This window comes from Narcine bancroftii, chromosome 10, assembly GCF_036971445.1.
Source record: "Narcine bancroftii isolate sNarBan1 chromosome 10, sNarBan1.hap1, whole genome shotgun sequence".
In the NCBI taxonomy this organism is placed as follows: domain Eukaryota; kingdom Metazoa; phylum Chordata; class Chondrichthyes; order Torpediniformes; family Narcinidae; genus Narcine; species Narcine bancroftii.
Window position 1 is genome coordinate 26244433 of NC_091478.1, and position 16004 is coordinate 26260436.

Genomic DNA, 16004 nt, shown 5'->3' on the forward strand with positions numbered 1-16004 from the left:
AACTTGACTGCTTCATGGGGAAGGTGAGCAGAGTCCTCAGGGGGTGATAGCCAAAAGGAAGGTAGAGAATGGCTGTCAAACACTGGAGTTCCTCATGGAGCCACACTGACAAAGGTTGAAATAACTGAAGATCAAAGACTGAAGGGAAGATGCTGTAAGTCTAGTTAAAAAAAAAACAAAAACGTTGGTAACATCTTTATGTTTTGCATGTGGTCAGTCAGAGAAGTATGGAAGAAACCAACTAAACCTGACTGCTTCACAGGGAAGGAGGGGGGGGGCCCATAAACTAAGGGGGAACATAGCCAGTAAAAGCTTGAGAGTGGCTGCTCCAGACTACACACATTTCAAATACATAGTGTCCATGCAACGTAGAGCCTGAATAGGCTTCCTAAGGGGGCTCCAGTAAATAATGTGTTTATTTTCATACACATAATTACAACGTATAGATGACCTGAAATTCTTACTTGCTGCAGCCACCCAAACTACAATAGCATAAATTAGATGATCACACTCTCTTATCAATGGGCAGCACAGTTGGTGTAGCGGTTAGCGCAACACCTTAACAGCACCAGAGGTCGGGGCTGAACCAGAGTTTTGAGTCCTGCGCTGTCTGCGAGGAATTTGTACATTCTCCCTGTGTCTGTGTAGGTTTCCTCCCACCCTTCATAAATGTACCAGAGAGGTGGGGGAGGAAATAAGCTTTGTGAAGAACTCCACACACCCCAATGTAAATGTTCTCCCTTCTGCCATCTGGTAGGAGGTACCTAGCACTAGGGGCCCTTAAATCCAGAATGGGCAACACCTTCTCCCCCAAGCCATCAGGCTCATGAATTCCCAGAATACATGTGGATAGTGTACAGTGGACCTTAAAATTTTAATATTCTATTCTAACTTATATTTATATACATATGATCTGTGGTCCTGGAGAAACGATATCTAGTCTTTACTGTGCGACCAAGGCATGAACGATAAATAAAGTTGACGACTGCGTTGGTCACAAAGAGCAGAGAAGGGAGGCCATTCGGTCCATGGTATCCGTGCTAGTTCTCTACCATGCAACTCATGACCTCAATTCTGGCCACATCTCGACGTCCAAAGCCACAGGAACGCAGTAGAACACCAGTTCGATGCAATGAAGACCCGGACATGGAGCGGCGCTTCCCCCGCAGGCCACCGGGCGGCGCAGCGGAGCCGCCCAAAGTTCGCCCCTGTTCACCGGCCAAACTTTTCCAACTTTTAAAGAAGTTCTTTAACTTTTGTGGGAAAGATATTTTAAACCGTATTTTGTCGCTTCCCCCACCCCACCCCCGAAACTCGTCAGAATAATTGGTAGAAAGGGGGGGGGTTCCGGGTCAGTGAGAGTGAGACGAACCTGTGCAGAACAGAAATTGCAGCTATGTTTTGCAGGAATCCTTCTCTCTGCAGGCGTTTGGGCCGGTGGCTGTTTGCTCGGAGCCTGAATGAGGGCAGGGGCAGTAGCCCTAGCCGCAGACTGGACCTGGCTGGCATTTACCCTCCTATAATCACCCCTTTCAACCAGACAGGCGGCGTGGATTACAGGCATCTGGAAAACAACGTTCGAAAGCTGGGCGATATCCCTTTCCGAGGTACATTGTCTTTAACCAGTCTTTGTTCTTTAACAGTAAACAGTAACCCCCCCCCCCCCAACACGCTTTGCCAGCCGTAGAGCCAGAAAGCCATTCGGCCCATCCTGGCAGTTCAAATTTATCGTACTGTGTAGCAAGATGTAGACATATAGGCTACTCTGGCAGCAGCGCAGTTAAATATCTCGTACACAGGTGATATACACAAGTAAGAGGTGTAATTACGGTGAGAGATTGGGATGGAGGGTGAGCAATACTCATTCTTTTGGGGTTCATTCAGGAGTCTGATAACAGCAGGAAATAAATGGTCCTGGAATCTGATGGTGCATGATCTTATTCTTGTGAATCTTTTTCCACGAGGTGGTGAAGAGAGATTGTCCAGGGTCTGATGGGTCCTTTGTGTGTTGGCTACCTTTCCCAGGCAGCAGGAGATGTGGGTGGGCGCCCACAAAGGGGAAGGAGGTTGGATTCTCTCGTCTTCCTAAAACTTGCACCAATGACCCTGTCCCTTTCCTCAGTTTGTGGCAACTGCCCTGACCCTGACTTTGCCTCTTCTATCAGATCCGTGCCTCTGTTCCAACTCCTACTGCTCGCTTCTGACCCCACCCCCTCCTCCCCGTGGGCTTCCCTTTTCAGCTCTGAAGTCCTGGAACTTTCTGAGATCTCCACTTGCCCACTCTGACCTCTGGCTTTTTTTTACATTTTTTATTTTTCACACTGTGAATCATGTCAACCAAAATATGTACAAACATTTCTCATTAAATTTCTGACCTCTGGCTTGCCTTGGTGTCTGTCCTTCCTGAATCAATGGTGTTTTGAAAGCACCCTGTCAGGGTGCTTCACTGCATGAAATGGGAACTGCTCTGCCCAAGACCACAGGAAACACACACACACAAACCCCTCCCCTCCATAGACCCCATCACACACACACTCTCCTCCATTGATTCTATCACACAACCCCCTTCCCTCCATCGACTCTGTCATACACACACCTGTCCCCTCCATCGATCGTCACACATCCACACACCCCTTTCCTTCCATCGGCTCCGTCTATAACTCCCACTGCCTTGGAAAAGCAGCCAATGTATTAAGGCCTATCCCACCCCGGCTGCACTCTCTTCACCCTCCTCCCGACAGGAAGAAGACTGAAGTGTGAAATCACTCCCCACCAGTTTCAAGGACAGTTTATTTCCTCCTGTTATCAAACTCCTGAATGAGCCTCACTCCGGTAAAACTGTATGGGATGTCTAGCTGGGCTGTTCACAGAACAACCCCCATTGCTGTATCTTTGACAATGATCCACATTCATTCTGTCCACCTGAGGTCGGAAGGCAGGGGATGGCTCCAGATCCAAGGTATATTGAGATTAACTACTGTGGTGCCTGGGTTACAATCAGTGTTCAGCCAGAGAGGGAAATAAGACCAGTTCCGTAAATTGCCGTGTCTTCCATCCCGTTACACATTAATAGATCGTTGGCATCATGCCTTCTGTTTACACATATGTCCTTTGAACTTTGGACTGGCTGAATTTTGTCCTTGACTTACCTGTGGTTAATTTATTACCAACAACCTTGGGCTTTTCTTCCATGGCAACAGCTGCAGGAATCTCCTGTCCTTTGAATGGACTCACTTAATCCGGTCTCCTTACTTCAGAAAGGATAGACTGGCTTTGGAGGTGGTGTAGAGACTCTTGTAAACTTCTACAGGTGTAACGTGGAGAGTATTCCGACTGGACAACTCTCAGGATAGGAATAAACTCCAGACGGTTGTTAACTTGGCCTGCGACATCACAGGCACCAGACTTGACTCCATCGAGGACATCTACATGAGGCGGTGTCTTAAAAAAGCACCCTCCTTCCTCAAAGACCCCCACCACCCAGGCCATGCCCTCTTCAATTTGCTACCATGGGATAAAGCTACAGGAGCCTAAAGACGAGCACTCAACGGCACAAGGACAGCTTCTTCCCCGCTGCCATCAGATTCCTGAATAATCGAGAACCAAAGGCACTGCCATACTCTCTTACACTATTATTTTTTTCTCTCTTATAGTGATGTAGTAAGATGGACATAAAATGAATGTATAACTGTGAGGCTGTCAAAAATCGCCAAATTTCATGACTTGTTCCTGACAAGACTCACACGACCAGGTTCAGGAACAGCTGCTCCCCCTCCACCATCAGACTCCTCAACAACAAATTCAATCAGGCACTCAGTTAAGGACTCTTACTTGTGCACTTTAATGATTTTTTTTTGTTCTCTCTGTATTGCACAGTCAGTTTTTTACATTCGTTATCTGTTTACAGTTCTTTATTTGTTTACATGTGTGAGTTGTGTTCAGTTTTTTTGGTACTACAAATTAGTGGCAATTCTGCCATGCCTGGAAAAAAAAATCTCAGGGTTGTATGTTATGTTATGTATATACTCTGACAATAAATCTGAAATCAGGTGAGACGAGAACTAGGGGACATTGCCTTAAGATTCAGGGGAGTTGTTTAGGAGGGATGAGGAGGAACTGCTTCTCCCCGAGAGTGGTGAATCTGTGGAAGCAGTAGAGGCTGCCTCATTACATGAATTTAAGACCGAGATGGATAATATTTTCCTCAGTTGGTGAATTAAGAGTTATAGAGGATGACATCACAGTACATGACATTCAGCTCATGATGTGGTGCCCACCTATATAAACATACTCCACAACAATTTAATCCTTCACCACCACACGCATAACCCTCTATTTTTCTTGCCCTCCACTTGTTCCAGGAAACAGGTGGGTAAAAGTGGAGCTGATTGGTCAGCCATTTCTTTTCTGTGCCTGATTTAGGGCCCATTCTTTCTTATGAAGGTGGACTAGAAATAGTCCAGTTGTGGTGTAACCAGTGTTTTTAAAAGTTCAACGTAACTTTCTTGTCTTTATTTTATGAATTCATGGGTCCTATATATAATTCATGAACTGGTCTCTCAACATGTCCTGTCACTCAAGCGCGTGTGCACACATACACCCAGGTATGTTTGCTCTTCAACGTCACTGTGCATTACTTGGCCAAAACTGTCTCTTGCTCTTTCTTCCGAAACGTTCCACGGTGCAAGAATTGATTAGCTTGTGTACGATGGTGCTTTCACATCTAAAGTGTCAGAATCTGAATCAGGTTTATTTTCATGAACGTATCACAACATTTTGTTTTGTGGCAGCAGTATCGTGAGTTACAGGTGTAAAATTGCTATAAATTACATTATGAATAAAAAATTAACAATTAAGGAAGAGGAAAAATGTGAGGTAGAAGTGTGAGGAAATCTGATGACGGAGGGGAAGAAGCTGTTTCTGTACTGTTGAGTGTTCATCTTCAGGCTCCTGTTGGTAGCAGAGTGAAGAGGGCATGGCCTGGATGAAGGGGGTCCTTGAGGATAGAGGCTGCTTTCTTGAGACACCGCCTCTTATAGATGTCCTTAATGGAGTGAAGACTGGTGGCTGTGATGGCACTGGCCGAGTTCAAAACTCTCTGTAGCCTGTTCCTGTCCTGTGTTTTGGCACCTCCGTACCAGTGATGGAACCAGTCAGAATGCTCTCCACAGTACCCCTGTAGAATTTGCAAGTCTTTGGTGACGTGCCAAAACTCCTCATGAAGTATAGCCACTGCCGAGCCTTCTTTGTGATTGCATCGACATGGAGGCCCCAGGACAAATCCCCAGAGATGTTGACACCCAGGAATTTGAAGTTCCTTACCCGCTCCACTGCTGACCCCTTGATGAGGGCTGGTTCTGAGGTTTGTCCAAAATCTAAAAGACATCAAATGACTGAGCTCTCTCTGGTTGCAGGATTAGTTGTGCAGGGCTCCAATGGAGAGTTTGTCTACCTTACTGGCGACGAGCGCGTTGAGGTTGTCCGCAAGGTGAGGCAGGCACTCCCTCAGGAGATGCTGCTGGTGGCTGGATCTGGATGCGAATGTGAGTAGACGCTCCTGATGAACAGCAAGGGAAAACCACTCCAATGTGCCCCATGTTTTATTTGTCTCTCTGCTTGTCAACTTCCAACACGCAGCCACCACTTGTCACCCCTCTTCCTCCAGACATCTTGAAGCCCACAGTGTGCAACTTGCCTTTCTCCAGCTGACCCCTTTTTTGTTCTCTAGCCTCTTCCCCCTGCCAATCAATGGCCTGCACCTCTCTATCTGTCCATCACCCTTCTCCCTTCCCTGCCTCACCCAACCTCCGTCCAACCCCTTCCCCAGACTCAGCCTTGAGGAAGGGTTCCGACCCAAAACGTCATTTATCCCTTTACTCCCACGAATGCTGCTTGGCCCACTGAGTTCCTCCAGCAAAACGTTCGTGGCTCCTGATTCTAGCATCTGCAGTCTCTCACGTGCTTCTTTTCTTAATTTATTTATTGTCATGTGTGAAAGATGCAACGAAAATCTTTCCAATGAATGAAGAGTTTATTGTGATGGACACCAGGACAATGTACAAATGCAGAGAGTTGTACTTGCTGCAACTTCTCAAGCGCATAAACAATTTAATAATTTAAGTATAATTAAAACAATGAAAGAAAAAAGGCAATAAATATAAAATATGAGACCATAAGACATAGGAGTAGAAATAGGCCATTCAGCCCCTCAAGTCTGCTCTGCCATTTATCATAAGGTGATCTATTTTCCCTACTCAGCCCACTGCCTGGCCTGAGAACATAGAACACTACAGCACAGCACAGGTCCTTCAGTCCTCCAAGTTGTGCAAAACTGTACATTCCTACCTAAACAAAGACTAAACCCTCCCTCCCTCAATTGTTCTTTCATCCATGTGCTTGCCTAGCAGCCTGCATGCAACCCTTCTCCCCATAACCTTGATACCCTGGCTAATCAAGAACCTATCAATCTCTGCCTTAAATACACCCAATGACCTGGCCTCCACAGCCACCCATGGCAACAAATTCCACAGATTCATCATCCACTGCTGAAAGAAATACCTTCACTTTTCTGTTCTGAGCAGACACCCTTCAACCCTGAAGTTGTTCCTTCTTGTCCTAAACTCTCCCACCACGGGAAACAACCTTTCTACATCTACTCAGTCCATGCCCAACTCCATGTGCTCACACCTCCCTGTCTGATGTCCTGTTGGGACCTCATTGGTAGCTTGATCTGTGACGGCGCACAGTGAGGACTGGTCACACAGTCAGGTCAGGAACAGTCCCACCATTTCACTTAGATCTGCCCAGTGGGGTTTGCTCCTGTTGTTCACTGGGTTCTTCTCATGACCCACCAGCCCATGTGGGAACTGTGGCCTTGGTTGGGAGGGATGGTGAACTGTTATTCTAGCTAAGTGACCATCTCTCTTCCCACCCTCCCTCCCCCCTCCACAGCCACGGACGCCACTGTGGCGATGACACACAGAATGGCGGAGGTAGGGGCCAATGCGGCTCTGGTCATCACTCCATGCTACTACAGGGGACAGATGAGCAGCGCGGCCTTTGTCCACCATTACACCCAGGTAATGGCCCCTGCCCAAAACCAACACACCAGCCTGCAGCCGTAACTCTTCCCTGGACCAACACACCAGCTTGGCGGACCCTGCCTGAGGCCAACACACTGGCCCGTGACCCTAGCCCTGCCTCCTGCCTGAGGCCAACACATCAGTTTGGCGGCCCCTGCCCGAGGTCGACGCACCAACTAGGGGATTCCCCTCAGCATCGGTACAGGCTTGCTCGACTATTCGCAATGAGATGAGAATCCCCTCCCCAGGAACCCCCTCTGCGCCTTCCCTATTCCCCTCTTCTTACTCCATGATACAACCCTTCCCTCATACCCTCCGCGGGACCTCCGCCCTCTGTGGGACCTCCGCCCACATCTCCACCCCTACCCCCCCCTCAGGCTGCCCTCCCCCCATACGTGAAACCAACTCCCACCTAAAGGATAGGCTAATGCTGCTCCTTTCTCCCTCCCACCCACCCAACCCCCTTCTGGTACTTTAATGACTGATCCAAATTCTGGGTTCGTCGATCACTCTCAACCTTCTTCTGTTCCATCCCCCACTCTCGTTTCATGCCCCCCCCCCCATCGTCCTCACTGCCTGACCCAATACCTGGCATTTTCACCGACATTGGTGGCTCAGAGGGAGGGGTGTTGCCCAGGGGACGAGTTGGGCCGGTGGGAAATTGGTAATGAAAAAAGGGCGGGAGTAGGGAGAGGCCGGTTGAGTACATCGAAGTGCCAAGGTCTGACATCCATACATCACCCTGCTGGTGTGGGAGCTGGGACACGCAAAGCACCTTGGTAGACTCTGATTTGAAACATTTGAAATTCAGGTAGCGGATTCCTCCCCTGTACCAGTGGTGCTGTACAGTGTGCCAGGAAACACTGCTTTGGATCTGCCAGTTGACGCCATCATGACTCTCTCCCAGCATCCCAACATCATCGGCCTGAAGGATAGTGGTGGTGATGTAAGTTGCCATTGTCTCTCTTGCTTCCTGTTAACTCTGATCCTAACCCTTCACCTCCTTGTGCCTGACCCACTACATCTTCTCCACATAGAGTCACATGGCAATAGAAACAGGCCCTTTGGCCCAACCTGCCTATGCCAACCAAAATATTCCTCCTACACTCATGCTTGCATTTGGCCCATATCACTCCAAACCAACCATTCTCAATGGCAGCCATACAGCCCCCCTGGGGGCCACAGGACATTTAAGGGGGGGGGGGCACAGACTGAAATCATAAAATATCTTTAATGTTTTATGTAGTCAGTAAGAGGGAAGTATGGAAGAAACCAACCTGACTGCTTCACAGGGAAGGGAGCCCATAAACTTTAAGCAGAGTTCTAAGGGGGGGGGGGGGTCATAGCCAAAAAAGGTTGAGAATGGCTGCTCCAAACCCATCCTATACATAAATTTATCCAGTTTTGGGCATAGATAGAGTAAATGCAAGCATGCTTTTCTCCCTCACTGAGGGGAGTTGAGATACAAACCAGAAGACATGGGTTAAGGGTGAAAGGGGAAAACTTTAGGGGGAACTTCTTCATACAGAGAGTGGTGGGAGTTTGGAATGAGTTGCCAGCTGAAGTGGTGAATGAGGGCTCAATTTTAACATTTAAGTAAAATTTGGACATGTTCATGGATAGGAGGGATATAGTCTGGATGCAGATCAGTGGGACAAGGTAGAATTATAGTTTGGCACAGACTAGAAGGGCTGAATGGCCGTATTCTGTGCTGTCAGGTTCTATGGTCATTGCAAAAGTGGTAAATAAATATTTTAAAAAGTTGCCCAACCTTGCTTTCAGTGCTTTATATTTTCTATACAGAAGCCTGAACTCACAGTTCATCTGCTCTGGGATAAAAAGCAGGATTACAGTGGCACCAATCTAATCCTATCTGCCTGCACTTGGTGTGGAATCCTCCATTCCCTGCCTGCTCACACATCAGTGTCTCAATGCTCCCAACATCTGCTTTCATCACCTCCTCTCCTGGCATTGCATTCCAGGAACCCACTGCTGTTGTTTTATTAAAAACCTTGTAAAATTTTCTTTAAACTGTTTCCTCCCCCACCCACCATCACATTCACCTTGAGTCTATGCCCTCTAGATGGCCTTTTCCACCCTGGGAGACAAAGTATCTACCCTTATGATGTTATAAGCCACCATCAGATCATCCCTCCGCTTCCGCTCTCCAGACAAAACAATCCATCTCTGTCCAACCTCTCCTTGTAGCTAATGCTCTCCAGTCCATGCAACATCCTATTGAACCTCTTCAGAACCCACTCCAAAGCCTCCACATGCTTCCTAAAATGCAGTGTCCAGAATTGCTCGTACTACTCTGAATGCCATCTGACCAAAGTTTCATAAAGCTGCAATATAAAGGTGCATAGTTCGAGTAGTGGTCAGCGCAACACTGTTACAGCGCCAGTATCTAGGGATCGCATTCGGCGCTGTCAGTGAGGAGTTTGTACGGTCTCCCTGTGTCTGCATGGGTTTCCTCCCACCTTTTGAAACATAAAGGGATTGTAAGTTAATTGGGTGGCACAGGATCATGGGCTGGAAGGGCCTGTTACCATGATGTATGTCTAAATTTTTAAAAATTAAATTACTTCCCAACATTTGTACTCAATGCCCAAAATGATAAAGGCAAGTTTGCCATATGGCTTCTTTACTATCCTATCCACTATGTTGTCAATATCAGGGAGCTCTGGACTTGCATCCCAAGATCCTTCTTACAGTAATGTTCCTCTCAGGGTTCCTGCCATTAACTAAACCTTTTGCATTTGACATCCCAGAGTTCAACACCTCACACTTGTCTGCCATCTTCTCCTTATTTTTTAAAAATTTGATTTAATTTAGAGTTACAGCTCAGAAACAGGCCCTTCCAGCCCACGAGCCCATGCTGCTCAAATACCCCAATTAACCTACAAACCCTTTACATTTTGGATGGTGGGAGGAAACCAGAGGAACTTGTGCAGATACTGGGAGAATGTACAAACTCCTTGCAGACAATGTCCGATTCGAACTCAGGTCTCTGGTACCTCAATAGGATTGTGCCATCCTGCAGCACATTTGCACCAAGCTCAGCCCTTAATCCACCTGAGCAGTCTATAATCCTAATGGCATGAATGCTGAACTTGCTGCTTTCACGTACACGCATCTCTTTAGATCCTTCTTTGTCCACCTAGGCTGTCTCACACACACCCTTCTTTCCAACATCCCACTGCATCCCTTCCCCCTTTGTTCCCACCTGCCTTCATCCCTCCCTTTTGTGTTCGAACATTATATATTTTTTTTTTAAAACACCTGTTTCCCCCACCCCCTTCCCATCTTTCATTCTCCCCTCCCCACCTCTAGCTCCATCTGCCCTCCCTTTCTACTTTCTTTCACCCCCCCATCTGTGTCATCCTTCACCCGTCCCTGGTCTACATATCACCTACTGACCCCTTCAGTTCTCTTCAACATTGCCTATCCTTCCATCCTTTCTCAGTCCTGAAGCAAAGCTTCAACCCAGAACTTCGACTACCCACTTCCCCCCACAGATGCGGAGTTGCTCCAGCAGTTTGTGTTTTGCTCTCAATTCCAACACCTGCGGTCCCTTGTCCCTGGATTGTTAACTCTGCCCTTTCTTCAGATCACAAGAATCGCTCAGATTATTCACAAAACCAAGAAGCAGGATTTCCAGGTGTTGGCCGGATCAGCAGGATATCTCCTTGCCTCTTACGCAATGGGTAAGTGGGGAATGGAGGCTGGGAGATCACAGGTGAAGGCCAACAATGAGCTAACCCATTCTGCCGATCAGTTCTCAGCTTTTCTCTCCCTTTCCCTCCTATCCAACTCCAGGTACGGTCTCTTGGCTGTTGGCCTGTGGTTCTCCCCAACCTTATTATTTATGCGCCTGCTTGCTTTTTGCTCATAGCTTGACAAAGGGTTGAAATGTCATTTATCTATCTTGACTAAAAACTAAGTGATGCATTCCATGAATTCTTCCACCACATGATTTGACTGATCAATATGCAGGTTAAAATCCCCCAATACAGCTACCATTTTTGGATGCATTTGCTATCCCTCCAATATCTCTGTTTGCTCAAGATTCCCGCACCTGCTGCAGTTTGGTTCTTTTTACGGCTCAAGTCACTAAAGCCAAATGACCAGTCCACCTACAACTACCATATGTATGCGTCTAATAGTCCATCCTGTGTAAAAGTCGACAGCCCAACACTCCGATCATGGACACTTGTCCAGCCGTCCACCCACCTGACCTCTCGAGACCCCGGCTGCTATCCCATCCAAGCTCCCATTGCTTCGATTGCAGATCCTCATCCCAGCCATCTGCCCAACTGATCTCCCACTGCCTCAACTGCCGGCCCATCTGAGCTCCTGATGCCCTGACCACAGATCCTCGTCCCAGCCGACCGACCATCTGAGCTCCCACTGCCTCGACTGCCCACCAATCTGAGCTCCCTATGCCCCAACCATGGATGTACCACCTCCTGATGCCTTGAATGACACAGAAACTACATATCAAAAGTATGACCCGTGTAAAAGTCGACCCCCTAAATTTGACCCAAAAATTGGTTTCCAAAACTCAACTATTGCACGAGTGTATATATATATATATAGCGATATCGATATCTATATCTATAGATATCTATATCGATATAGATATATATAGTAGTTTGCACAAGTGAGTGTATTCTGGAATTTTATGTCTCAAGGTCATCCATTCTCTACCTTTTTTTTGGCTATGCATTCCCCTCCCCCTCCATGAACAAACATTGGCCAGCACACTGGGGTGATCTAGCACAGAGAAGCTGGAGGATCTCAACCAGTCAAACAGCATCCATGGAGAGAAAAAGCCAGTCAGTGGTTTGAGTTGAGATCCTTTATTGAGACTAAAGTAGGGATGGGGGAAATGAAGTACAAAAAGGAATGGGACAAGAGGTGATGGCATCCTTAAGAGGTGTAGAAAATTATGAGGCGTGGACACTGAAACGTTTATCCCCAGAATGGCAATGGACAATAAAGAGGACATCTGTTTAAGGTGAGTGGGGTAAAGTTTGCGGAAGATAGAGATGGGATTTTATAGATAAGAGTTTTATATATACAAATAACATCGTGGGCTGAGAGGTGGAGAGACATGGGGGATGGAGACCACTGGGGATTGGTGGGGGGGGGGGGGCGGTTTAAAGATTTGAAAGATTTAAATAAGAAACATTGGAACTGCATCAGACTTAAAACTGGAATCGCTGCTCTATTTGGTATGCACTTGAGGGAAAGACTGGGCTATGTTCAATGCTTCATCTGATACTACATCCCTTGAAAGTATACAGTTAAACCACGGTTATCCAGAATTCAACCAACCGGCAACCTCAAGCAACTGAGTAAAGTAAATAAATAAATATCTAAAATGAATAAGAATAAATAAAGTTTAAAATTGTAAAAGTAAATGTTCTCTGGTGTAACACAAACCTTTGAAGAGGGAAGCCTTGGCCATACTTTGCTTGTAGCAGATGTTGGTAAAGTTGTGTTTGAATAAAATTGCAGCACCCAGGATGAAGAGCTGGTTGATGCGTTTGCTTTTAGGGTGACTCTCCCAAAGTGTCTCCCTATCCCTGTTTAGTAAGTCTTTATCTTTATTAGTATTAATGAGGATTAATGAGGATTTAATATATTAATGAGGATTTATCTGTAAACTTGGGGGGAGGGAGGGTTAATTATCTATAATGTTATTGTTCATCTTTCAGGCAGCTCCGTGGAGGGGAGGAACCTGCAGATGTAGCGACGATTAAATGTTTTCAAAGAATGTAACTGAAAATAAAGTAAAATGCTTTAAAGTTAATATACTTTACTCAGTTGCTTGAGGTTGCCGGTTGCTTGAATTCTGGATAACATGCAAGTAAAGATTGTTCAGTGCAAGTACAGTATAGTATTTTTGTCTTTTAAACTGTTTATTCTTAATGCAGGTTAGGCATTGTAATAGTGAGCCTCAAGCAACCAGAAAACTCTCTTATCTGCCATTTACCAATCCCCATAGGTCCTGGATACCAGGGATTTTACTGTTGAGCTACATGTCCTTTGGTTATGTGTGGCAATGTACAAATGCAGTTTTGTTCTCACCTCTAACTTGCTTCTGTCTGTCCAGGTGCTGTGGGTGGTGTGTGTGCATTGGCCAACGTGCTGGGACAGCCCCTGTGTAACCTGGAGAATCTGTGCCTGGAAGGACAGTGGGCGGATGCTCGTGAACTGCAGTGCCGGCTGATTGAGCCCAACGCAGCAGTTAGTACAGCTCCAATCTTCTATCCCAGTGTTTCAGAATGCAGTGGTCTCTTTTGAATTCAAAGACTGCAGGCTCTTGTCTCGCTCCTGGCCACAATGGCTGAGCACTGAGAGAATGCTGCAGTGACATTGGTGCTGCCATTCATTGCTAAAACTCTCACACAGGACCTTGTTTAACAACAAGTGATTACATAGAACATTACAGCACAGTACGGACCCTTCAGCCTTCAATGTTGTGCTGACCTATACATGCCTACCAAAAATATACTAAAACCTTCTAATTTTCTTCCATCCATGTGCCCAAGAGTCTCTAAAATGCTCCTAATGTTCCAGCCTCCCTGGCAAGGCATTCCAGGCACCCGCAACTCTGTTTAAAAAAAACTAACTTATCCCTGATGTCTTCCCTAAACTTCTCTCCTTTCACTTTGTAGAGATGTCCTCTGGTGTTGGCTATTCCTGCTCTGAGAAAAAGGTGCTGGCTGTCCACCTTATCTATGCCTCACAGAATCTTGTAGACCTTTAAGTCTCCTCTCATCTCCTTCTTTGCTCCAAAGAGAAAAGTCCTTGCCTCATAAGACTAATTTCTAATCCAGGTAATATCTGGGAAATCTCCTCTGTGCTCTCTCGATAGCTTCCACATCCTTCCTAGAGTGAGGCAACCAGACCTGAACACAATACTCCAAGATATTTGTGGAATTTCAACATGACCTCTCAATTCTTGAACTCAATCCCCCTATTAATGAAGCCCAACATCCCATACATTTTAACTATCCTATCAACCTGCACGGCAGCCTTGAGAGACGTATGGATTTGAACCCCAAGGTCCCTCTGTTCCTCCACCAGATTTTAAATTTAGACATTCAGCACAGTAACAGGCCTTGCAGCCCACAGGGCAACCAATTAATCCTCAACTCCCATATGTTTTGAAGGGTGGGAATAAACTGGAGCACCCGGAGGAAACCCACACAGACATGGGGAGAATGTACAAACTCCTTGCAGAGAGTGCTGGATTTGAACCAGTGTTGCTGGACTGCTAACCGGTGTGCTAACAGAGCTGCCCTTGACTGATGAGTTACCCCCCCCCCCCCAACTGGTATCAGTAGAGCAAATGACTGCTGATCGCAATCTTTGTGGTCTGCAGGAACTTGCCAAGGCAAAACAGTGTTCTCAGCATGTCCTGCTCTCTGACAGTGACAGCTGTTTGAAAATAGGTGACTGGCTGGAAGGATCAGCTCACATAGCCAACTTTGACTGTTGAATTTATCTCTCGCAAGAAAAAGGCATGCACTTTCTTTGATAACTATTATTCCCTACACGGTTTTATACATTATTTGATGTGATCCTACTCCCCACACTGTTCTTATCAATGCCCATTTATGTTGCTATTGCACTGTGCTGCTTGCAAAATGAAGCTTCTGAAGGGTGACAAATTAAGCATTCGTTCAATTGTTATCACCAGAGGTTACCTATGGCTTCCTGCCTCCCCAGACCCGTGCCACCATCTCCAAGAGTGTGCATTTACCTGGATAGGTGCATCTCCAACAGGCACAAGCAGCTCCAGAACACAACGCTTGGCACTTCATCCACCCCCACATGCTGTGTGTAACCTTTATAGCACGCATTACTGAAAGCTTCAAGGCTTTTTTGATGGCACTTCCCCACCCATGATCACCTAGCAACAAAAAAGTTCACGGCAGCAGATTTTTAAAAACATTTTAGACATACAGCACGGTAGCAGGCCCTTTTGGCCCACGAGTCCATGCCGCCCAATGACACTCAATTAACCTGAAACGGTACATTTCGAACAGCGACAGGAATCTGGAACACCCAGAAGCAGCCCAGACAGACATGGGGAGAACATACAAATTCCTTACACAGTGCAGGATCACACAGCATTGCACTAACTGCTGTCCCAATGATTGGGACTCTACCCCCATCCCCTGAAAGTTCTCCAATTTGGTCGTCAGTCTACCTCGACACCAATTGCTGATCCTTCAGCATTGCCGAGTCTAAATCCTGGAGCTCCCCGCCAACATCATTGGGGTGCTTCACCATCCAAACTGCATCCATGCAGAGTGGTGATTGGAGAGGGTGAGTGCAATCATTTCTAGCCTCCTGAGAAAGAATGCAAAAGAGACCAAAAACCAGTCCAACAACTTCAGCTGGGAGTTCATTGCCAAGGTGCCTCTCAGCAGACATTCTCATTTCCTGCAGGTTACGCGCAAGTTCGGGATTGCTGCACTCAAGGAGGCAATGGAATGGTTTGGATATTTCGGAGGATCCTGTCGCGCTCCACTTCTACCCCTGACGGAAGCGGAGAGAACTGAATTACGCAGAAACTTCACGTCAAATGGGTGGCTGTAACCTTCCCCACAGTGACGGGCGAGAACTTTGGTTCTTGTGATTTAGAGTAGCCATTTTCCAAGGGGGGGGGGCACTAAGGTCCCCCGTAGGGGCTACAGAACATTTAAATAAAAGCCTGGTTTTGCTTCACTTAGCAAAGATTTATGTTTTTTTTAATGTAGCTGGAAGAAACCAAAATTTCGCTGCTTCACAGGGAAGTGGGGGAGGGGGGGGGGGGGGAGAAGAAGATAACTACAAACTTTCTACAGAGTCCTGGTTGTGTGGAGGGGATAGCTGGAAATAAAAAGCTTGAGAATAGCTGAT

At 46.6% G+C, this 16004-nt stretch overlaps 1 protein-coding gene across 1 annotated transcript; it reads left to right on the forward strand.

Moving 5' to 3' along the window:
* The first annotated feature begins 1197 nt into the window (after positions 1-1197).
* On the forward strand, positions 1198-15830 carry hoga1 (4-hydroxy-2-oxoglutarate aldolase 1). The gene is made up of 7 exons (XM_069900299.1): positions 1198-1607; positions 5415-5543; positions 6952-7079; positions 7894-8028; positions 10693-10789; positions 13204-13337; positions 15552-15830. Exons 1-7 carry the CDS (start codon positions 1397-1399, stop codon positions 15699-15701), a joined length of 984 nt encoding a protein of 327 aa, XP_069756400.1. The 5' UTR covers positions 1198-1396; the 3' UTR covers positions 15702-15830.
* The last annotated feature ends 174 nt before the right edge of the window (positions 15831-16004 follow it).